General features: G+C 37.9%; 1 protein-coding gene across 4 annotated transcripts in view; it reads right to left on the bottom strand.

Annotated features, from left to right (window-relative positions):
• Positions 1-24,646, bottom strand: part of RUNDC3B (RUN domain containing 3B) — a 154,959-nt gene that overhangs the window by 30,518 nt on the left and 99,795 nt on the right. For 2 of the 4 annotated variants that reach the window (XM_043588759.1, XM_043588760.1), the window contains one exon: positions 547-693. The exons of the other annotated variants lie outside the window; for them this stretch is intronic. In XM_043588759.1, the coding sequence (XP_043444694.1) occupies positions 547-693 (147 nt within the window). The remainder of the gene's footprint in view (positions 1-546; positions 694-24,646) is intronic. 4 annotated transcript variants of the gene reach the window in all.

The following is a 24,646-nucleotide window of genomic DNA, read 5'->3' as shown; positions in this document are numbered from 1 at the left end:
CCTGCAAAGGGATAAAAAATAGGTAAAGGATCTTGTGGCCAACAGGTGGGGTGATTATATCTTCTATAGCCTCCAAAAATTAGATTTATTGAAAATAAGCAAAACTCTTTCAGACCCACCAAGAACAGGTAAGTATCTTTCCATTCTTTCATGAGATGGAATTTTTTCTCACTGGCAGGACAATTATTCCTAAGGCAAATACAAATACCAAAACTAAAATTCAAAAATAGGTGGCTCATTAAATATGAGCTCATAGACTTAACTGAAGGACTGGCTGAAGACTAAAGGAGAAGCAGGTAGACGGTACAATACTGCTTAAGAATTTCTTAGATACTTTACTTCCCCAGGGTGCCTTGGCTTCAAAATACTAACATATTTACTTGCCTTAATCTGACTTTATCAAGCCAAAGTAGTCTTAAATTCTACTTTTGCCCTAAAGTAATAATGAATTCAGAAAGACGAATACGTGAGAAACCAAAGTGGATAACCAAATGTTTTGGTAGAACTAAATTTGTAATTAGTTGGAAAAAAAAGTATTACACTTACTCATACCACTGTTTATTGTGTTTTCGGTAAAGCAACGTATCCAAGGCAACAGCATTGACATCCAGAGCTCCTGGGGAAGGCCACTGGTTGGTGAGGTGGGCAGTTAACTCTTGTCTTGATCTTAAATCATTATTCTTTAGCACAGTCCTGTGAATATTAAGATGGTGAGTGCTTTTGTCTTCACTGCTCTGCAATGGCAGAGGAACCTAATGGTATCAACCTGGCCCCCAAAATTCATCTTTTAAAATGGTACGTTAACAGATTGTCAACAGAACTACAGGAAGACTAGTTGGGGTTATGACTATCTCCTACAATATGTGTTTTTCACTTTTTCTCCAAAGGCTGTAACAAATCACTAACGTGTGAAATGCAGACTTTCAATCTTTTACAGAGATGTTACTAAAGGACTAAAGCTGAATTTAACATCTTACCTAAAAAACTAGGGTGATATCTTAAAGTTATAGATTATCAGATGCCAGTTAAAATAAGAAAAGATTGCATGTGTATGATTTTTTAGCTTCAAAATTCACAATCTATTAAAGTCATTTAACTCAGTAAACAAAAAACAATTAAAATGAATAAAAAATAGGGGCGCCTGGGTGCCGCAGTCGGTTGAGCGTCCGACTTCAGCCAGGTCACGATCTCGCAGTCCCTGAGTTCGAGCCCCGCGTCAGGCTCTGGGCTGATGGCTCAGAGCCTGGAGCCTGTTTCCGATTCTGTGTCTCCCTCTCTCTCTGCCCCTCCCCCGTTCATGCTCTGTCTCTCTCTGTCCCAAAAATAAATAAACATTGAAAAAAAAATTTTTTAAAAATGAATAAAAAATAAAACCACATCAGAAAAACATAAAATTAAAAATCCATAAGGTTTCTGCAATTTTTTTTTATAAAAGTGACCACCAATAAATCTTTATAATAATAATTCCATCAGGGCACGTGGGTGGCTTAGTTGGGTGAGCGTCCCACTCTTGATTTCAGCTCAAGTCATGATCCCATGGTTTATGAGTTTGAGCCCCATATGGGATTCTCTCTCCTCCTCTCTCTCTCTCTCTCTCTCTGCCCCTCCCCTGCTCACGCATGCTCTCGCTCTTCCTCAAAATAAACAAACATTTTAAAAAAAGAAAATAATTAAATCAATGATAACTACATTGAACAATACAACCCACTGGAAATATTTTCATTTACAGAATGAGGCCATTATAATACATGGTTTATTCTCATTTTTGTAGAACCGTTAATAACAATTTTCAAAAGAAGTTAATTTTTGCCAAAATTTAAACCTCACAAATCACTGTCACAAGACTAATTCAACATTTGAGTTGGTAGTTAAAGATAATTTAAAAGCATAATTCTAGGGGCACCTGGGTGGCTTCAACTTCTGACTTCAGCTCAGGTCATGATCTTACCATTGCTGAGTTTGAGCCCTGGGTGGGGCTCTGGGCTGACAGCTCAGAGCCTGGAGCCTGTTTCAGATTTTGGGTCTCCCTCACTCTCTCTGCCCCTCCCCAACTCATAGTCTCTCTCTCTCTCAGCCTCTCTCTCTCTCTCTCTCTCTCTCTCTCTTTCAAAAATAAAATAAAACCATTAAAAAAATTTTTTTTAAGTTTAAAAGCATAATTCGGGGGGGGGGGGGGGGGGGCTGGCTGGCTCAGGTGGAGCATGCGACTCTTGATCCAGGGGTTTTAAGTTCAAGCCCCACGTTGGGTGTAGACGTACTTAAAAATAAAAACTATTAAAAAAAAAAGTGTAATTCTGTTTGCAAAGGCTGTATTCTACTTCTAACTAAGGCTTCAAAATATAACCTAGGCAAGCCACATTCTCCAACAGGAGTCCATGACTTGAGTGTACCAAAGTCTTGAGCCATCAGCTCAGAAGCAGGGAAGTAGGAACAACTGTCTTATTGTGGATGGCAGAGTCAACAGTGTGCTGGCAAGACAACCCTTCACTAAAGAAAATTAGCCTGCACAAAACCTCTAGCTGGAAATGATTCAAATGGAACAACCCCATGTATATGTCTCTAACAGTCTAACTATGAATATTTCTGATTTTACAGGATATCTGTGTACATTTAAAAATATTTGCTCCACTATATCCACAAAGAAATAGTATTTGATGTAAATACTAGATTCTCAGAATTGAATACTAAAAAAGTAAAACAGGCAGAAGTCCGTGAGAATGTATCACAAGAAGATACTCGTTTTGACTACTTTCAACAATTTCACCGGAAAAGAATGAAAAATTTAAGAAGAATGAAAAATTTAAAAACCTTAACCTAGGTTTTTATGAAAACAGTAAGGAGTTCAGAAAAATTACAAGACTGATAGAAAAAAATCCTGTGACGCCAAAAAGGGGATTACTGGCCAGAGAATTTATTACAATAAAGTACCATTATTTTGGCTTTTTTTTAAAGTTTATTTATTTTGAGAAAGAGAGGGTGTGAGCAAGTACCCGTGCAAGCAGAGAAGGGACAGAGAGAAAATCCCAAGCAGGCTCCATGTGCGGTCAGTGCGGAGCCTGACACAGGGCTCAGACTCACAAACCATGAAATCATCACCTGAACAGAAATCAAGAGTTGGACACCTAACCGAATGAGCCACCCAGGTGCCCCTAGGCTTCGCTTATTAGATTTTTCTCCTTCACATATTCACTCTCTAGGGTCTCTACTGACTGTCACTGGAAAACAACTTCAATGTCATAATTGGTTTACAGGAAGTATTTACAGCAGAATGCAAGGAAGGCAAATGGGCATCTGTGAGGAAATGACATTGGAAAAATTCAGTTAATGACAAGTAACTGAACAACTTCCAACTTAGAATATATTATTTCTGGAAAAGCAAAGTTTTACACTGCATAGAATGAAAAAAAAAAGAACTAAGTTTTACACAAGTTTTTACACATTAGTCCATGGAAAATTTTAGTCTAATGACAAATTATTGTATTGTCTTTAGACTTTTGTGTTTAGAAATCCTAACGACATTGTTTTCTAAGGGAACTGCCTGGTCCTTTGAAGCAGGAGATAAGAGATTTCAGTGTACTGGATGGGCATAACTTCATCCATGCTGCATCTGTTTTCCACCTTCTGTGAGGAATATGGAGGGAAACACACAATGCTGGCATTCAACTTGATACTACAAAGGGAAAGGTTCCTGAAGGACCTTTGTGTAAGGCCCTTTCACCACTTCAGTATACTAGGGGCCATTAAGGCACCTTGAAAACCCACCCTTGAATTCTGAATCTTGGCTCAGTCTACTTAGATAATAAAGAGACAAAGTAGTTTATTCATTCTAGCAATGGGCCCTGACCAAAATGCACCAGCAAAGAGATATACGTGGAGTTCTACTTCCCAACTCTCCGAAGTAGCTCAACCTACTTCTCTCCAAGCCTACTTTTCTAGTCTTTCTATCCATTGCTTGAGTCATTCATATCAATCTAACAAATTCCATTTGTGCTTAAGAGTTGGTTGGACTTTTTTTTTTTACAAGCGAAGTAAAATGAGGGTATTTTTCTCATTGGCCAAGCTTAAAAGTAGGTTCATCTTAAGTCACTCAACAATTACTGTCATTACCTTGTGGTCAAATCAGTGAAAATTAAAGGCAAAATCTTATGAAGTTAGCATTTAATTTTAATAAAAACGCTAACCAATGCTAACACTAATGAGCTAATTTAATAATTAAATTATTGTATATGAGATAGATGCTACTTGTCACTTATATCTATGTTCTAAGTCTCTCATTAACAACTGAATATTCTCTAAGGTAACAATTCTACAGGAAAATACAATAAAGGAAATTTATTAACATATCCGTAATATATTTACCACACTAATTTTAAGAACTTTCCTGTGGTATCTACCCCTAAATTGCTAGATAGCTAATTTCTCTTCAGATTTTCAATAGAAATTATGCAAGAAGTTTGCCCCAAAAATATAATTCAATATCTTGCCCCATAGCTTTACTGAGGTATAATCAGCAATTAAAAATTGCATACATCTAGGGGCACCTGGATGGCTCAGTTAAGCATCCAACTTCAGCTCAGATCATGATCTCGTGGTTCGTGAGTTGAAGCCCTGCATCCAGCTCTGTGCTGACAGCTCAGAGCCTGAAGCCTGCTTCAGATTCCGTGTCTCCCTCTCTCTCTGTACCCCCCTACTTATGCTCTCTCTCTCCCTCTCTCAAAAATAAACATTAAAAAATTTTTTTTTTAATTGTATACATCTAGAGTATACAACTTGATTTGATATGCATATACAATGTGAAGTAATCACAAGATAATTAACATATCCATCACCTCACAGTTACCTCTTTTTTGTGTGTGATAAGAACACTTGAGATGTACCCTCTTAGAACATTTCAAGTACACAATACAGTATTGTTAAGTACAGTCATGTTGCTTAACATTAGATCTCCATGATTTATTCATCCTGCATAACTGAAACTTTGTACTTATAGACCAACATCCCCTCATTTCCCCCTCTATCTGGGCCAGAATTGGTAATAACCATTCTACTCTCTGCTTCTGTAAGTTTGACTATCTTGGATTCCACATATAAATGAAATTATGCACTATTTGTTTTTCTACATCTGATTTAGTTCACTTAGCATAATGCCTTCAAGGTTTATCCATGTTGTTGCAAATGGCAGGATTTCCTTCCTTTTTTTAAAGGTGGAATAATATTCCATTGTGTTTATGTGTGTATATAGACACAGAATCTTCATATATCACATTTTCTTTATCCATTCATCCATCAGTGAACACTGAGGTTGTTTCCACCTCTTGACTACTGTAAATAAGGCTGAAATTAACACCTAAATGGAAATATCTTTTTGAGATTGTAACTCCATTTCCTTTGGATAAATACCTAGAAGTGGGATTGCTTAAACATAAGATAGTTCTATTTTTAATATTTTGAGGAACCTCCTACTCTTTTTCAAAGTGACCATACCCATCTATAGTACTACCAACTGGGCATGAGGGCTCCCTTTTTCCATATCCTCACCAACAGTTGTTTTCTAACACCTATCTAGTAACAGACATTCTAAGTAAGAAGGTATTTCATTGTGACTGTGATTTGCATGTCCCTGATGATTAGTGAAGTTAAGCATCTTTTCATATACCTATTGGTCATTTGCATGTCTTCCCTGGAGAAATGTCTATTCAAGTCCTTTGCCCATTTTTAAGCTGAGTTAGATTTTTGCTATTATGAGTCCCTTATAGATTTTGAATATTAACTCCTTATTAGACAGATGCTGAAAATATTTTCTTCCATTTGGTATGTTGCCATTTTACTCTAATGTTTTTTTGTGCAGAATTTTTTAAATTTCGTACAATCCATTTTTCTATTTTTGCTTTTATTGCCTGTGCTTTTGGTATAATAAGCAAAAATATGATTGCCGAGACTAATGTCAAAAGTTATTTCCCTGTTTTCTTTTGTATTTTTACAGTTTCAGGTCTTAGATTTAAATCTTTAATCTATTTTGAATTTATTTTTGTAAATGGTAAGAGAAGAATCCAATTTCATTCTTCTGTATGTGGATATTCAGTTTTCCCAACACTACTCCTTTTGTGGGTTCTTGGTAAGCTTGTCAAAGATCAGCTGACTTGTAGATTCAAGGACTTATTTGGGGGCTCTCTATTCTGTTCCAATGGCCTATATGTCTGTTTCAATGTCAGTACCATACTTTTTTGATTACTATAATTTATAATATATTTTGAAACCAAGAAATGTGATGTCTTTAGCTTTGTTCTTCTTTCTGAAAACTGATTTGGCTATTCAGGGTCTAAAATATGAATGTTAGGATTGCTTTTTCTATTTATGTGAAAAATGACATTGGGATTTTGATAGGGATTGCACTGAATCTGCATATCACTTTGGATACTATGTACATTTTAATAATATTAATTCTTCCAATCCATGAACACAAGATATCTTTTTTATTTACCAGTATCTTAATTTCCTTTGTCCACGTTTTAATATTTTCGGGGTATCAATCTTTCACCTCTTTGGATAAATTTATTCCTAAATATTGTATTCTTGCTGCCACTGTGAATAGGATTGTTTTTAAATTTCCTTTCCAGGGGCACCTGGGTGGCTCAGTCGGTTAAGCGGCCGAATTCAGCTCAGGTCATGATCTCGCGGTCCGTGAGTTCAAGCCCCGCGTCGGGCTCTGTGCTGACAGCTCAGAGCCTGGAGCCTGTTTCAGATTCTGTGTCTCCCTCTCTCTGACCCTCCCCCGTTCATGCCCTGTCTCTCTCTGTCTCAAAAATAAATAAACGTTAAAAAAAAAAATTTAAAAAAAATTTCCTTTCCAGATATTTAATATCCAGAGACTTTACATATGTATATGCACATATGTGTATGTACATACACATACACACACACATCTTCCTGCTGAGCTGAACCTTTTATCATTATATAATGACCTTCTTCACCTCTAGACACAGTTTTAGACTTAAAGTCTATTTTGAGTACAGACACCCTGCTTTCTTTTGCTTACCATTTGCATGAAATATCTTTTTCCATTCCTTCACTTTCAGCCTACGTATGTCTTTAAATCTGAAATGAGTCTCTTGTTGACAGGATATCACTGGCTCTTACTCTTTTAATCCATTCAGTCACTCTATGCCTTTTGATTGATGAGTTTAATCCTAATTACTGCCATTTTGTTTTGCAGTTTTGTGTCTCTCTTCCACTTTTGTTTTCCTTTATTATCTGATGATTTTTTTTGTAATGATTTGTTGCCATTCTTTCTTTTATAATTTTTTAAAGTGTTTATTTATTTATTTTGAGAGAGAGAGCATACACATGTGAGTGAGTGTGAGGGTGGGGAGAGTGAGAGGGAGGGAGAAAGAGAATCCCAGTCTTTGCACCGTCAGCGCAGAGCCTGATGAGGGGCTCTGACAAGGGGCTCCATCTCAAAAACCGTAAGATCATGACCTGAGGGGAAATAAAGAGTTAGATGGTTAACTGACTGAGCCACCCAGGGGCCCCCATTCTATCTTCTGTGTTTGTACTACAGGTTTATTCTCTGTGGTTAGAGTTTTGAATAAATTTTCATGTAGTTATAACTTCCTATTTTAAATCATGTTAACTTCAAATGTATACAAAAAACACTCTATGTAAAGCACTTTGAAAGTGCTTTAAGTACATATGCCCAAGTTCAGTTGTAACCAAATATTTAACTTAAATCTACAAAATATTTCAAAGAGAGCATTTTCATGAAAATTGAAAAAACGTATTTGCAACTAATATCAAGTAAATGTATTGAGTGGGCCATGGCAGATACACTTAAAATGTGTAAAGAAGCAGGGGCGTCTGGGTGGCTCAGTCGGTTAAGCGTCCAACTTCGGCTCAGGTCATGATCTTTTGGTCCGTGAGTTTGAGCCCCGTGTTGGGCTCTGTGCTGACAGCTCAGAGCCTGGAGCCTGCTTTGGACTGTGTGTCTCCCTCTTTCTCTGCCCCTCCTCCACTTGCCATTCTGTCTCTTTCTCTCTCAAAAATAAATAAAACATTTAAATAAATAAATAAATAAATAAATAAATAAATAAATATTTTTAAAAATGACTAAAATGTGTAAAGAAGCAACCATCTAAAAGTACCTCTGATTATCCTATCTTTTTCATAACCATTCTCAAAAGGTAAGTCCAGAAAGTACAACTTAAATTCTATTATTATATTTTACCTTTCCCAATAAATGCTTCCAGATCCTTGAAAAGGATCTTTGTCTTGCTTACGTAAAGTTATTTTACTTGGCATTTTGGTAAAAAAATATCATGTGAAGTTTGATTCTTTATGCATAACTATGTTGAAATATGTGTCAGTATTAACTGGCCATTTCATAAGCCCTCTGAATATTCCTTCAACTCTCTAACCTGAGCATATCCTTATGGATATACATAAAATCAAAATACCATGGATTTATAAACACAAAATCTCTCTACGAAGCAGGAGTCCAGCTCTCCTGAGAAACAGTTTGGAACAAAACAGGATAGCTTCCAGTTAAAGTTCAGTGAGTTGTTCTATTTTTCAAAGGAAATCAGCTCATTATTAAGCCCCCATGGGCATGACAGAACTATTTGATGAATACAATTTATTCTCTGGAATCTAGCTAAAGCCTGGAAATTCCTTACTTTCTAAATATGTAATTTGCACTATATATAGGTATATAATTTGCCAAAACACTTCATTTTTCTTAGTATAATACAATATAACATAATACAACTCTGGATTGATCATGAACACTGAAGAATTCACCTTTCCCTCCCCTGTCCCCCAGCCTATATATGCAGACACCTGCAGAATCAGCACAGACACTCTCCATGTAGCTTGTTAACATGCCTTCCGAGCCTGTGCTCTCCTGTGGACTACTCCCTCTAACTTGTACTTCTGAACTCTCCAAAGTGGCTCCAGGCGCCCTCTGCTCCAACCTTGCTAACTGCATGCCCCATCCCCATGATGTTCTACAGACCCACACCATCCAACCTGCCCTAGGGAGGAATCTAGCCAAAGAGGCACTATAAGCCTAACACTGTGCAAGCAGCCCTGACAGTGACTACTTCAAAAAAACTGCTGCCCTGATGAGAGGGAAATATACCCATACACACCCAGCTCCATTGAAGCCCCAGAAGTGGGCTGGGGATAGACACCTGGTCTGACTGCAGTCCCCACCCACCAATGAAAGCTTCTCAGGGGACAACAAAGGAGAGCACTCTGCAGTTTAACATGACCACAGCTTTGGCAAATTCCTGGTCTGACTCAACTCAAGCCCAAGGCAGCCCGATACTGGCCCACTAGCAACACAGAAACCAAACCCTACCCAAAACAGTCAAAAACTGTCATTGCATATGACTGAAGAGAAATGCAGCTCAGTCACAGCAATAGGGTGTATTCAACACACATAGGAGATGCCCCTGAAGCTCCAGGTTCTGGTAAATTGGAGATTGCTCTGTAGGGCACTATAGGACCTTTTCTTCATAAGGCCACTACTTTCAAGAGCCAGAGACATGGCTAACTTTCCTAATACATAAAAAAAGACACAGAAAGTTAGACAGAAATGAGGAGACCAAGGACTGTGTCCCAAATGAAAGAAGGGACAAAAATCACAACAAAAGAGTTAACAAAATGGAGATAAGCAATATATCTGATACAGAAAGTAATGGTCATAATCACTGAGCTTGAGAAAATATGGGAAGACCTCAGTGAAACTCTCAACAAAGACACAGAAAATATAAAAAAGAACCAAGCAGAGACAAAGAACTCAAAAACTAAAATTAAAAATATACTAGAGGGAATAGGGGTGGCTGGATGGCTCAGTCAGTTGAGCATTCGACTTCAGCTCAGGTCACGTTCTCACAGTTTATGGGTTTTGCGTGGACAGTGCAGAGCCTGCTTCAGATTCTCTATCTTCCTTGCTTTCTGCCCCTCCCCTACTCATGTGCTTTTTCTCTCAAAAATAAACACTAAAGAAAAAGCCATTTTAAAACAGTAGAGGGGATGCTGGGAAGATGGCAGCATAGGAGGACGCTGGGCTCACCGCGCATCCTAATGATCACTTAGATTCCACCTACACCTGCCTAAATAACCCAGAAAACCGCCAGAGGATTAGCAGAACGGAGTCTCCGGAGCCAAGCGCAGACAAGAGGCCCACGGAAGAGGGTAGGAAGGGCGGAGAGGCGGTGCGCGCTCCATGGACAGGCAGGAGGGAGCCAGGGTGGAGGGGCGGCCCGCCAGCCAAGCAGAGCCCCCGAGTCTGGCTCACAAAAGCGGAGGGGCCAGACAGAGTGTGTTCCAACAGCAAGCGGGACTTAGCATCTGGGAGGTCATAAGTTAACAGTTCTGCTCAGAAAGCGGGAAGGCTGGAGGACAAAGGGAGGGAGAGTTGCTGAGCCCCGGGACGACAGAGCTCAGTTTGGCGGGGAACAAAGGCGCTCGCCAGCGCCATCTCCCTCGCCCATCCCCCAGCCAAAATCCCAAAGGGAACCAGTACCTGCCAGGGAACTTGCTCGCTCCACGCAAACACCCAACGCTGTGCTTCTGCGGAACCACCCCTCCAGCAGCGGGTCTGACTCCCTCCTGCTGCCACAGGGCCCCTCCTGAAGTGGATCACCTAAGGAGAAGCGAGCTAAGCCTGCCCCTCCTGCCCCCATGCACATTGCCTACCCACCCCAGCTAATATGCCAGATCCCGAGCACCACAAGCCTGGCAGTGTGCAAGTAGCCCAGATAGGCCACGCCACTGCACAGTGAATCCTGCCCCTAGGAGAGGGAAAGAGAAGGCACACACCAGTCTGACTGTGGCCCCAGCGGTGGGCTGGGGGCAGACATCAGGTCTGACTGTGTCCCCGCCCACCAACTCCAGTTATTCAAGACAGCACAGGGGAAGTGCCCTGCTGGCCCGCACCACTCCAGGGACTATCCAAAATGACCAAACGGAAGAATTCCCCTCAAAAGAATCTCCAGGAAATAACAACAGCTAATGAACTGATCAAAAAGGATTTAAATGATGTAACAGAAAGTGAATTTAGAATAATAGTCATAAAATTAATTGCTGGGCTTGAAAACAGTATACAGGACAGCAGAGAATCTCTTGCTACAGAGATCAAGGGACTAAGGAACAGTCACAAGGAGGTGAAAACCGCTTTAAACGAGATGCAAAATAAAATGGAAACGTCCACGGCTCAGATTGAAGAGGCAGGGGAGAGAATAGGTGAACTAGAAGATAAAATTATGGAAAAAGAGGAAGCTGAGAAAAAGAGAGATAAAAAAAAATCCAGGAGTATGAGGGGAATATTACAGAACTAAGTGATACACTAAAAAGAAATAATATACGCATAATTGGTATCCCAGAGGAAGAAGAGAGAGGGAAAGGTGCTGAAGGGGTACTTGAAGAAATAATAGCTGAGACCTTCCCTGAACTGGGGAAGGAAAAAGGCAATGAAATCCAAGAGGCACAGAGAACTCCCTTCAGACATAACTTGAATCGATCTTCTGCACAACATATCATAGTGAAACTGGCAAAATACACGGATAAAGAGAAAATTCTGAAAGCAGCAAGGGGTAAACATGCCCTCACATATAAAGGGAGACCTATAAGACTCGTGACTGATCTCTCTTTTGAAACTTGGCAGGCCAGAAAGGATTGGCAAGAGATCTTCAATGTATCACACTGAACAGAAAAAATATGCAGCCAAGAATCCTTTATCCAGCAAGTCTGTCATTTAGAATAGAAGGAGAGATAAAGGTCTTTCCAAACAAACAAAAGCTAAAGGAATTTGTCACCACTAAACCAGCCCTACAAGAGATCCTAAGGGGAATCCTATGAGACAAAGTACCAGAGACATCGCCACAAGCATAAAACATACAGACATCACAATGACTCTAAACCCGTATCTTTCTATAATAACACTGAATGTAAATGGACTAAATGCGCCAACCAAAAGACATAGGGTATCAGAACGGATAAAAAAACACGACCCATCTATTTGCTGTCTACAAGAGACTCATTTTAGACCTGAGGACACCTTTAGATTGAGAGTGAGGGGATAGAGAACTATTTATCATGCGACTGGAAGTCAAAAGAAAGCTGGAGTAGCCATACTTATATCAGACAAACTAGACTTTAAATTAAAGGCTGTAACAAGAGATGAAGAAGGACATTATATAATAATTACAGGCTCTATCCATCAGGAAGAGCTAACAATTATAAATGTATATGCGCTGAATACCGGAGCCCCCAAATATATAAAACAATTACTCATATACATAAGCAATCTTATTGATAAGAATGTGGTAATTGCAGGGGACTTTAACACTCCACTTACAGAAATGGATAGATCATCTAAACAGACGGTCAATAAAGAAACAAGGGCCCTGAATGATACATTGGATCAGATGGACTTGACAGATATATTTAGAACTCTGCATCCCAAAGCAACAGAATATACTTTCTTCTCGAGTGCACATGGAACATTCTCCAAGATAGATCATATACTGGGTCACAAAACAGCCCTTCATAAGTATACAAGAATTGAAATTATACCATGCATACTTTCAGACCACAATGCTATGAAGCTTGAAATCAACCACAGAAAAAAGTCTGGAAAACCTCCAAAAGCATGGAGGTTAAAGAACACCCTACTAAAGAAAGAGTGGGTCAACCAGGCAATTAGAGAAGAAATTAAAAAATATATGGAAACAAACGAAAATGAAAATACAACAATCCAAATGCTTTGGGATGCAGCAAAGGCAGTCCTGAGAGGAAAATACATTGCAATACAGGCCTATCTCAAGAAACAAGAAAAATCCCAAATCCAAAATCTAACAGCACACCTAAAGGAACTAGAAGCAGAACAGCAAAGACAGCCTAAACCCAGCAGCAGAAGAGAAATAATAAAGATCAGAGCAGAAATAAACAGTATAGAATCTAAAAAAACTAGAGCAGATCAACAAAACCAAGAGTTTGTTTTTTGAAAAAATAAACAAAACCTCTAGCCAGGCTTCTCAAAAAGAAAAGGGAGATGACCCAAATAGATAAAATCATGAATGAAAATGGAATTATTACAACCAACCCCTCAGAGATACAAACAATTATCAGGGAATACTATGAAAAATTATATGCCAACAAATTGGACAACTTGGAAGAAATGGACAAATTCCTAAACACCCACACTCTTCCAAAACTCAATCAGGAGGAAATAGAAAGCTTGAACAGACCCATAACCAGCGAAGAAATTGAATCAGTCCTCAAAAATCTCCCAACAAATAAGAGTCCAGGACCAGATGGCTTCCCAGGGAAGTTCTACCAGATGTTTAAAGCAGAGATAATACCTATCCTTCTCAAGCTATTCCAAGAAATAGAAAGGGAAGGAAAACTCCCAGACTCATTCTATGAAGCCAGTATTACTTTGATTCCCAAACCAGACAGAGACCCAGTAAAAAAAGAGAACTACAGGCCAATATCCCTGATGAATATGGATGCAAAAATTCTCAATAAGATACTAGCAAATCGAATTCAACAGCATATAAAAAGACTTATTCACCATGATCAAGTGGGATTCATTCCTGGGATGCAGGGCTGGTTCAACATTCGCAAATCAATCAACATGATACATCACATTAATAAAAGAAAAGATAAGAACCATATGATCCTATCAATTGATGCAAAAAAGGCCTTTGACAAAATTCAGCACCCTTTCTTTTTTTTTTTTAATTTTTTTTTCAACGTTTTTTATTTATTTTTGGGACAGAGAGAGACAGAGCATGAACAGGGGAGGGGCAGAGAGAGAGGGAGACACAGAATCCGAAACAGGCTCCAGGCTCTGAGCCATCAGCCCAGAGCCTGACGCGGGGCTCGAACTCACGGACCGCGAGATCGTGACCTGGCTGAAGTCGGACGCTTAACCGACTGCGCCACCCAGGCGGCCCCTTTTTTTTTTAATTTTTTTTTCAACGTTTTTTATTTATTTTTGGGACAGAGAGAGACAGAGCATGAACAGGGGAGGGGCAGAGAGAGAGAGAGAGACACAGAATCGGAAACAGGCTCCAGGCTCTAAGCCATCAGCCCAGAGCCTGACGCGGGGCTCGAATGCACCCTTTCTTAATAAAAACCCTTGAGAAAGTCAGGATAGAAGGAACATACTTAAACATCATAAAAGCCATTTATGAAAAGCCCACAGCTAACATCATCCTCAACGGGGAAAAACTGAGAGCTTTTTCCCTGAGATCAGGAACACGACAGGGATGCCCACTCTCACCGCTGCTGTTTAACATAGTGTTGGAAGTTCTAGCATCAGCAATCAGACAACAAAAGGAAATCAAAGGCATCAAAATTGGCAAAGATGAAGTCAAGCTTTCACTTTTTGCACATGACATGATACTACACATGGAAAATCCGATAGACTGCACCAAAAGTCTGCTAGAACTGATACATGAATTCAGCAAAGTTGCAGGATACAAAATCAATGTACAGAAATCAGTTGCATTCTTATACACTAACAATGAAGCAACAGAAAGACAAATAAAGAAACTGATCCCATTCACAATTGCACCAAGAAGCATAAAATACCTAGGAATAAACCTAACCAAAGACGTAACAGATCTGTATGCTGAAAACTATAGAAAGCTTATGAAGGTAATTGAAGAAGACATAAAGAAATGGAAAGACATTCCCTGCTCATGGATTGGAAAAATAAATATTGTCAAAATGTCTATACTACCCAAAGCTATCTACACATTCAATGCAATCCCAATCAAAATCGCACCAGCATTCTTCTCAAAGCTAGAACAAGCAATCCTAAAATTCATATGGAACCACAAAAGGCCCTGAATAGCCAAAGGAATTTTGAAGAAGAAGACCAAAGCAGGAGGCATCACAATCCCAGACTTTAGCCTCTACTACAAAGCTGTCATCATCAAGACAGCATGGTATTGGCACAAAAACAGACACATAGACCAATGGAATAGAATAGTAAACCCCAGAACTAGACCCACAAACGTATGGCCAACTCATCTTTGACAAAGCAGGAAAGAACATCCAATGGAAAAAAGACAGTCTCTTTAACAAATGGTGCTGGGAGAACTGGACAGCAACATGCAGAAGGTTGAAACTAGACCACTGTCTCACACCATTCACAAAAATTTACTCAAAATGGATAAAGGACCTGAATGTGAGACAGGAAACCATCAAAACCCTAGAGGAGAAAGCAGGAAAAGACTTCTCTGACCTCAGCCGTAGCAATCTCTTACTCGACACATCCCCAAAGGCAAGGGAATTAAAAGCAAAAATGAATTACTGGGACCTTATGAAGATAAAAAGCTTCTGCACAGCCAAGGAAACAACCAACAAAACTAAAAGGCAACCAACGGAATGGGAAAAGATATTTGCAAATGACATATCGGACAAAGGGCTAGTATCCAAAATCTATAAAGAGCTCACCAAACTCCACACCCGAAAAACAAATAACCCAGTGAAGAAATGGGCAGAAAACATGAATAGCTACTTCTCTAAAGAAGACATCCGGATGGCCAACAGGCACATGAAAAGATGCTCAACGTTGCTCCTTATCAGGGAAATACAAATCAAAACCACACTCAGATATCACCTCCCGCCAGTCAGAGTCACCAAAATGAACAAATCAGGAGACTATAGATGCTGGAGAGGATGTGGAGAAATGGGAACCCTCTTGCACTGTTGGTGGGAATGCAAATTGGTGTAGCCACTCTGGGAAACAGTGTGGAGGTTCCTCAGAAAATTAAAAATAGACCTACCCTATGACCCAGCAATAGCACTGCTAGGAATTTGCCCAAGGGATACAGGAGTACTGATGCATAGGGCCACTTGTACCCCAATGTTTATAGCAGCACTCTCAACAATAGCCAAATTATGGAAAGAGCCTAAATGTCCATCAACAGATGAATGGATAAAGAAATTGTGGTTTATATACACAATGGAGTACTACAGGGCAATGAAAAAGAATGAAATATGGCCCTTTGTAGCAACGTGGATGGAACTGGAGAGTGTGATGCTAAGTGAAATAAGCCATACAGAGAAAGACAGATACCATATGTTTTCACTCTTATGTGGATCCTGAGAAACTTAACAGAAACCCATGGGGGAGGGGAAGGAAAAAAAAAAAAAAAGAGGTTAGAGTGGGAGAGAGCCAAATCATAAGAGACACAAAAACTGAGAACAAACTGAGGGTTGATGGGGGATGGGAGGGAGGGGAGGGTGGGTGATGGGTATTGAGGAGGGCACCTTTTGGGATGAGCACTGGGTGTTGTATGGAAACAATTTTGACAATAAATTATATATATTGAAAAAAAAAAGAGATAAAACAGTAGAGGGAATAAAGAGTAAACTAGAGGAAGCAGAAGGATGGATCGGTGACCTGAAGGACAGTGTAATGGAAAGCAATCAAGGAGAACAGGATAGAGAAAAAAAGCAAATAAAAGAGAATAGAATAAGGGAATTAAGTGACACCATCAAGTATAATAACATCTGCATTACAGGGATCCCAGAAGAATAGAGAGTAAAAGGGGTAGAAAATGTATTTGAAGAAATGATAGCTGGAAACTTCCCAAATGTGGGGAAGAACACAAAAATTCAGATTCAGGAGACAGAGATCCTCCAACAAAATCAACCCACGGCAGTCCACACCAAGACACGTAATAATTAAAATGGCAAAAGGTAGTGATAAAAAGAAAATCTTAGAAGCGGCAAGATAAAATAGTTACAAACAAGGGAAACCCCAGAAAAATATCAGCAGATTTTTCAGCAGAAACTCTGCAGGCCAGAATGTAGTGGCATGATATATTCAAAGCGCTGAAAGGGAAAAATGTGCAGCTGAGAATATGCTGTCAAGCAAGGTTATCATTCAAAATAGAAGAAGAGACAAAAAGTTTCCCAGACAAACAAAAGTTAAAGGAATTCTCACCACTAAACTAACCTTACAAGTAATGTTAAAGGGGATTCTTGGAGTGGAAAGACCATAAGTAGGAGTAAGAAAAGTAGAAAACACAGAAGTAGTAAAATTAAGTATATCTATAAAAATCGGTAAGGGTTATTCACAAAATACAAGAATGTAAAGTATGACACCCTATTTGTAAAATTGTGAGGGAGGGAGGGGAATAAAAATGTAGTGCTTTTACAATGGGTTCAGACTGAAGCAAACATCAACTTAATTTAGACTGCTAGATGCATAAGATTTTATATATAAACCCAATGCTAATCAGAATCATAAACTAGTAATAGGTCTGTAAAAAAAAAATAGAGAGAAGGGAATCCAAAGTATATCACTAAAGAAATCCACCAAACCATGAAAGAAGAGAGCAAGAGAAGAAAGGAATAGAGAACTACAAAAATAATCATAAACAAGCAATGAAATGGCATTAAGTACATACCTATCAATAATTACTTTGAATGTAACTGGAGTAAATGCTCCAGTCAAAAGACATACAGTGATAGAATGGGTAAAGAAACAAGACCCATCCATAGGTTGCCTACAAGATACTCATTTCACAACTAAAGACACATGTAGATTAAAAGTAAAGGGACAGAAAAACATCATGCAAATTGAAGATAAAAGAAAGTTGAGGTAGCAATACTTATATTGGACAAAATGGACTTTAAGGGTTTTGGATGGCTCAGTCTGTAGGGCATGCAATTCGTGATCTTGAAGTTGTGACTTCAAGCCCCATGTTGGATGCAGAGGTTACGCTAAAAAAAGTTAAAAACTGGACTTTAAAACAAACACTGGAATAAGACAAAAAAGGACACTACATAATCATAAAAGGAAAAATGCAAAGAAAAGATATAGCAATTGTAAATACTTACGTACACAACATGAAAGCACCCATATATATAAAGCAACCAATAACAAATGTAAAAAGAGTAATCAATAGTAATACAATAATAGTATGGGATTTTAACACCCCACTTACATCAATGAATAGATCATCCAAACAGAAAATGAAAAATGAAACAGTGGCTGTGAATGACATCTAACAGGTATATTCAGAACATTCCATCCTAAAACAGAACATACATTCTTTTCCAGTGCACGTGGAACATTTTCCAGAATAGATCACATGTTAGGCAAGTTAGGCAACAAAACAAGGCTCAAAAAATTCAAAAAGAATGAAGTTATACCATGCATCTTTTTCAACCACACTGCTATGACACTAGAATCAACCACAAGAAAAAATCAGGAAAGAAACCAAATACATGGAAGTTAAATAACATGCTACTAAATAAGAAATGAAAAAGGCCATCAAAAAATACATGTAGACAAATGAAAACACAATAGTCCGATATCACTGGGATACAGATAAAGCTGTTCTAAGAGGGAAATTTACAGCAACACAGGGCTACATCAAGAAGCAAGAAACAGCTGAAATGAACAACCTAACCTTATACCTAAAGGAGCTGGTAAAAGAAGAACAAACAAGTAGAAGAAAGGAAATAATAAAGATTATAGCAGAATTTTTTTTAAAAAGACAACAGTAGAACAAATCAATAAAATCAGGAACTTGTTGTTTGAAAATATCAACACAATTTATAAACCTTTAGCCATACTTATCAAGAGAGACAGAGAGAGCAAGCGATAAAGAGAAGACTCAAATAAAAAAATCAGAAGTGAAAGAGGAGAATTGACAACCAACACCATGGAAATACAAGCAATTATAAGAAAATATTATAAAAAATTATACATCAATAAATTGGGACAACCTAGAAGAAATGGGTAACTTCCTAGAAACATAACCTCCCAAAACTGTATCGGGAAAAATTGAAAATCTGAACAAATCAACTACCAGTAATGCAACTGAATTAATGATCAAAAACCTCTCAACAAACAAAAGCTCAGGAATGGATGGCTTCAAACATTTTCATCAAACATTTAAAAAAGGGTTAATATTTATTCTTCTCAAACTATTCCAAAAAATAGAAGAGGAAAGCAAGCTTCCAAATTCATTCTATGAGGCTAGCAATACCCTGATAGCAAAACCAGATAAAGACACTACTAAAAAAGAGAACTGCAGTATAACATCTCTGATGAACATACAAGCAAAATCCCCAATAAAATATTAGCAAACCAAATTCAACAATATATTTTTTTAAAAAAATCATTCACCAAGATCAAGTGGGATTTATTCCTGGGTTGCAAGAGTAGTCCAATATTTGCACATTAATCAACGATACATCACATCAATAGGAGAAAGGATAAAAACTATATGATCATTTCAATAGATGCAGAAAAAACATTTGACAAAGTACAACATTCATTCATGATAAAAACCCTCAACAAAGTAGGATTAGAGGGAACATACTTCAACATAATAAAGGCCATCTATGAAAAGCCAACAGCTAACATCATACTCTTTGGAAAAAAAAATAGCTTTCCCCCTAACATTAACAACAAGACGAGGATGCCCACTCTCACCACTTTTACTCCACATAGTATTGGAAGTCCTAGCCACAGCAATCAGACAACAAAAAGGAAATAAAAGGCATCTAAATTGGTAAGGGAAAAGAAAATTTTTACTATTTACAGATGACATGATACTATGTATAGCATAGTATATCCAAATACTAAGCATATAGTAAAATATCTAAGTATAGTATAGTATAGTATAGTATAGTATAGTATAGTATAGTATAGTATAGTATAGTATAGTGAAGACTCCACCAAAAAACTGCTGGAACTGATAAACCAATTTAGTAAGGTATCAAGATACAAAACCAATATACAGAAATCCCTTCCATTGCCATATATTGATAATGAAGTAGAACAAAGAGAAATTAAGAAAACAGTTCCATTTACATTTGCACCAAAAATAATAAAGTACCTAGGAATAAAGTTAACCAAGGAAGTGAAAGACCTGTACTCCAAAAACAAACACCAATGAAAGAAACTGAAGATGACACAAAAAAGTGGAAAAATATTCCACACTCATGGATTGGGAGAACAAATATTGTTAAAATGTCCATACTACCCAAAGCAATCTATAGATCTAATGCAATCTCTATCAAAACACCAACAGTATGTTTTATAAAACTAAAACAAACAATCCTAAAATTTGTATGGAACCACAAAAGGCCCAGAATAACCAAAGCAATCTTGAAAAAGCAGGACAAAACTAGAGATATCCCAGTCCCAGATTTCAAGTTACACGACAAAGCTGAAATAATCAAAACAGTATGGTCTTGACACAAAAACAGGCATATAGATCAATAGAACAGAGTCCAGAAATAAATCCATGATTATACGGTCAAGTAATCTACATCAAAGAAGGCAAGAATATGCAAGGGGGAAAGTCTCTTCAACAAATGATGTTGGGAAAACAGGACAGCTAAAGCACAACAATGAAATTGGACCACCTTCTCATGCCATACACAAAAATAAACTCCAAATGGATTAAAGATCTAAAGGTGAGACCTGAAACCACAACAATTCTAGAAGAGAGGACAGGCAGTAATTTTCTTGACATCGGCACAGCAACATTTTTCTAGATATGTCTCCTGAGGCAAGGGAAACAAAAGCAAAAATTACTGGGACTACATCAAAATAAAAATCTTTTACCAGCAAAGGAAACAATCAACACAACAAACAGATAACCCTCTGATTGGGAGAAGTTATTTGCAAATGACATCTCTGATTAAGGAGTTAGTATCCAAAATATACAGAGAACTTATCAAATTCAACACCAAAACATCATCATCATCAAATTAAAAATGAAAAGACATGAACAGACATTTCTCCAAAGAAGACATGTAGACGGCCAATATGCACATGAAAAGATACTCAACATTACCAATCATAAGAGAAATGCAAATCAAAACCACAATATGTCACCTCACATCTGTCAAGATGGCTAAAATCAAAAACACAAGAAACAACAGGTGTTGCTAAGGATGTGGAGAAGAAGGAACCCTCAGGCACTGTTGGTGGGAATGCAAACTGATGCAACCACTGTGGAAGACAGTATAGAGGTCTCTCAAAAAATCAAAATAGCATTACAATATAATCCAGTAATTCCACTCCTGGGTATTTATCCAAAGAATACGAAAAGAGGATATGCACTCCCATATTTATTGCAGAATTATTTACAGTAGCCAAATTATGGAAGCAACTGAACCATCCATGGATAGATAAATGGATAAAGAAGATACGGTGTGTATGTACGTACACACACACACACACACACACACACACACACACACACACTGGAATACTATTCAGCCATAAAAAGGAATGAAATGTTGCCATTTGCAACAACACTGATGGATCTAGAAGATAGAATGCCAAGTGAAATAAATCAGTCAGAGAAAGACAAATACCATATGATTTCTCACGAGTGGAATTTAAGAAACAAAAAACAAACAAGGAAAAAAGTGACAAAAAGCAGGCTCTTAAATATAGAGCACCAACTGTCATTTGCTAAAGGAGAGGTGGAGAAATGGGTGAAACAGGTGAAGGGGATTAGGAATACACTCATAGTGATGGGCAGTGAATAATGTATGGAATTGGTGAATCACTTTGTTGTATGCCTGAAACTAATTTAATACTGTGCATTAATTATAATGGAATTTAAAAAAACTAAAAACAAGAAGGGTATATTTACCCCTCTCCTCTGATAATGTGAACTATTTTACAGGCATTTTAATTAATTAAAATTTTTAAATTATTTTTAATTTAAAAAATATTTTGTAATTTTTTTAAATTTTTATTTATTTTTGAGAGAGACAGACAGAGAGTGAGCAGGGGTGGGGAGCAGGGGCAGAGAGAGATGGAGATACAGAATCTGAAGTAGGGTCCAGGCTTTGTCAGCACAGAGCCCGATGTGGGGTTCAAACCACGAGCTGTGAGATCATGACCTGAACTGAAGTCGGACCCTCAACTGACTGAGGACCCAGGTGCCCCTAAAATATTTTTTAATGTTTGTTTATTTTTGAGAGAGAATGTGCATGCATGAATGGGGAAGGGGCAGAGGGAGAGAGGGAGACACAGAATCCAAAGCAGGCTCCAGGCTCTGAGCTGTCAGAGCTCAAACTTATGAACCAAGAGTTCATGATCTGAGCTGAAGTTGGTCACTTAACCAACTGAGCCACCTAGGTGCCCCTATTTTCATTTAATTTCAATAGAGTTAACATACTGTTATAACACACTGTTACATTAGTTTCAGGTGTATACTATAGTGATTCAACAATTCTATACATTATTCAGTGCACATCACAGTAAATGCAATCTTAGTCCCCTTCACCTATTTCACCCACCTCCCCACCGACTTCCCCTCTGGTAAACCTCTATAGTTAAGAGTCTGTTTTTCAGTTTATTTCTTTTTTTTTTTCTTTGTTTGTTTGGCATCTTAATTTTTAATAGAGACTCATCTCAGATAAAAATATATAGTCACAATAAAAGATATTTCAATGTTTCCAGAAAAACTATTTGTTTCTAATAATAATACCTTGGTTAATATTTTATTATGCTGATCTTCCTCATGTTTTGTACCCATGTTTCCATATGTACTCTTCCCTTTATCTAGAAAAACCTTCCTTTCCTTCCTTTACCTGGTCACTTTAACTCCTGAAAAGCCCTATTCAAACATCAATATCTTAGTGATGCATTCTCTGGACCACTATTCCTGTGCTACTTCTGTAAAGTGCACATACTTTTATTACTGTACATATATATACACGTTCCTATACACTCCTCACATCATTTAGATATAATTTAGTCAATTCTGATATCCTCATAATTATCGTATTCACATTTAAATTTTCAGTACCTAGCATAGTTCCTAGAACAACATAGGTACTCAGTAAGTGCTTATGTATCAGAAAATATTATTTCAAAGGTTTGTCATTCTAAAATGGAAATCTGATCTGATGTGATACTGGTAACTCCATACAACTCCTTAACATGGAATATAAACTCATTTCTCACCTGGCCACATTTACATACACACTTGCCTTCTATGTTTGAGTAAGAAGCTAGCATACAGTTTCCTATTATTTGCTGGATGCTTTAATCTCTTTTTGCTTTTGTTGTTTTCTCTGCCTGGGAGGTCTGTCTCTTCCCACCGTCACCTATCAAACGTCAAAACCACTTTAAGGAATTAGTGTAAGCACTCCACCTTCAATCCTTCCCAGTTCTTTCTCCTTTGTTTCCCACTGTATACCATACACACCTCTATCATAGCACTTGTGACATTTTACTGCTCTTATTGTTTCTAGGTCTGTGGCCTCTGTAAGAGCTATGAGGACAGGAACTAGAACAAATTTATTTCTGTTTTCTTAGCACCAAGCCACACACCTAGGATAGAAGAGGGGCTCAATAAATGTCAGCAGGATAAACAAATATTGAACTATAAAAACAAGTAAATTTGATCATTGTCAAAATAAGCTATGGTTCACTTTTTTTAATCCAAAGGACAACACAGAGTTTTTCAAAAAAGGCATCTTGAAAAAGAATTTAATCTTCTGGGGAATAGCAAATACAGAATATATTCTACTTTAAAACTATTAGAAATTAATTACCACTGTATCTTTCTTGCTTAAAATAACAAAATATCTAGGTAGCTTTAATGTTTAGGGAAGCAATTAAATTGCTGTTCAGAGCATAATAAATACCACTGTGCTTTGCTAAACACCACAACAAACTTCTAGTCTAGTGGTTCTCTACCCTGACTATATATTGAAGTAACTAAGGAAGCATTTAAGAAATTCTGATACCCTAATCTCATCTCAGATCGATGAGATGAGATTCTACAATGGTGGGGTCCAGGCAGTGGTATTTGTTAATGTTCCCTAAGTGAATATATATTTTTTTTCCTCCTGTGAAATAATAACTCCACACATAACTATCTGGCTGTTCCTTCTTGGTCTTTGTTGGGGGAGGTACCTTCTTCCTAAAGTGTTGGTGTTCCCAATGATTCCCTCCACTTCTATTCTCAAATCCTTAAGATTCCTTGTAAATAGAGATTATCCTGGCTTTAAAAATGAGATCCCACATTCTTTTGAGCCCTGAATGTAACATTTATGACTTTAAACAAAAGAGACAAAAAGAGAAGATTTTCAGTTTGGTCTTTTTCCTTCCTTTCAGAGATTAGGCTCAAGTCTGCTGTTACTTACAAGTTCTTATAAAAGATCTAGAATTCTATACTCTATTTTGATATCAGTAATTAGTCATTCAAAGCTATTATTTTGTTCACATGATCCTTTAGCTTGTGTCTCCAAAATTGAGGGTTATCTTCTCTCCGTTACCCTGCTTCTTTCTCATTTACCTCAGAGGCTATGCTGATGCCCATGATGAGGGTTACTTTGGCAGCTGGACATATAAGGCATATGACCCTTGGCACGTAGGATTTAATATCTGCGATTCCAAGTACTTCTGAGAAACCCCAAAGATGAGTGATATGAAACAATTAAAAAAAATTTTTTTATGTTTGTTTTTTGAGCGACAGAGAGAGCTTAGTTAGCAGGAGAGGAGCAGAAAGAAAGGGGGACAAAGGATTTGAAGCGGGCTCAGTGCTGACAGCAGCCACCTTGACGTGGGGCTCAAATTCACGAACCATGAAATCATGACCTGAGCCAAAGTTGGACACTCAACTGA

The sequence above is a fragment of the Prionailurus bengalensis genome, chromosome A2, assembly GCF_016509475.1.
Source record: "Prionailurus bengalensis isolate Pbe53 chromosome A2, Fcat_Pben_1.1_paternal_pri, whole genome shotgun sequence".
Taxonomy (NCBI): Eukaryota; Metazoa; Chordata; class Mammalia; order Carnivora; family Felidae; genus Prionailurus; species Prionailurus bengalensis.
This window is presented reverse-complemented; position numbering and strand designations above follow the sequence as displayed.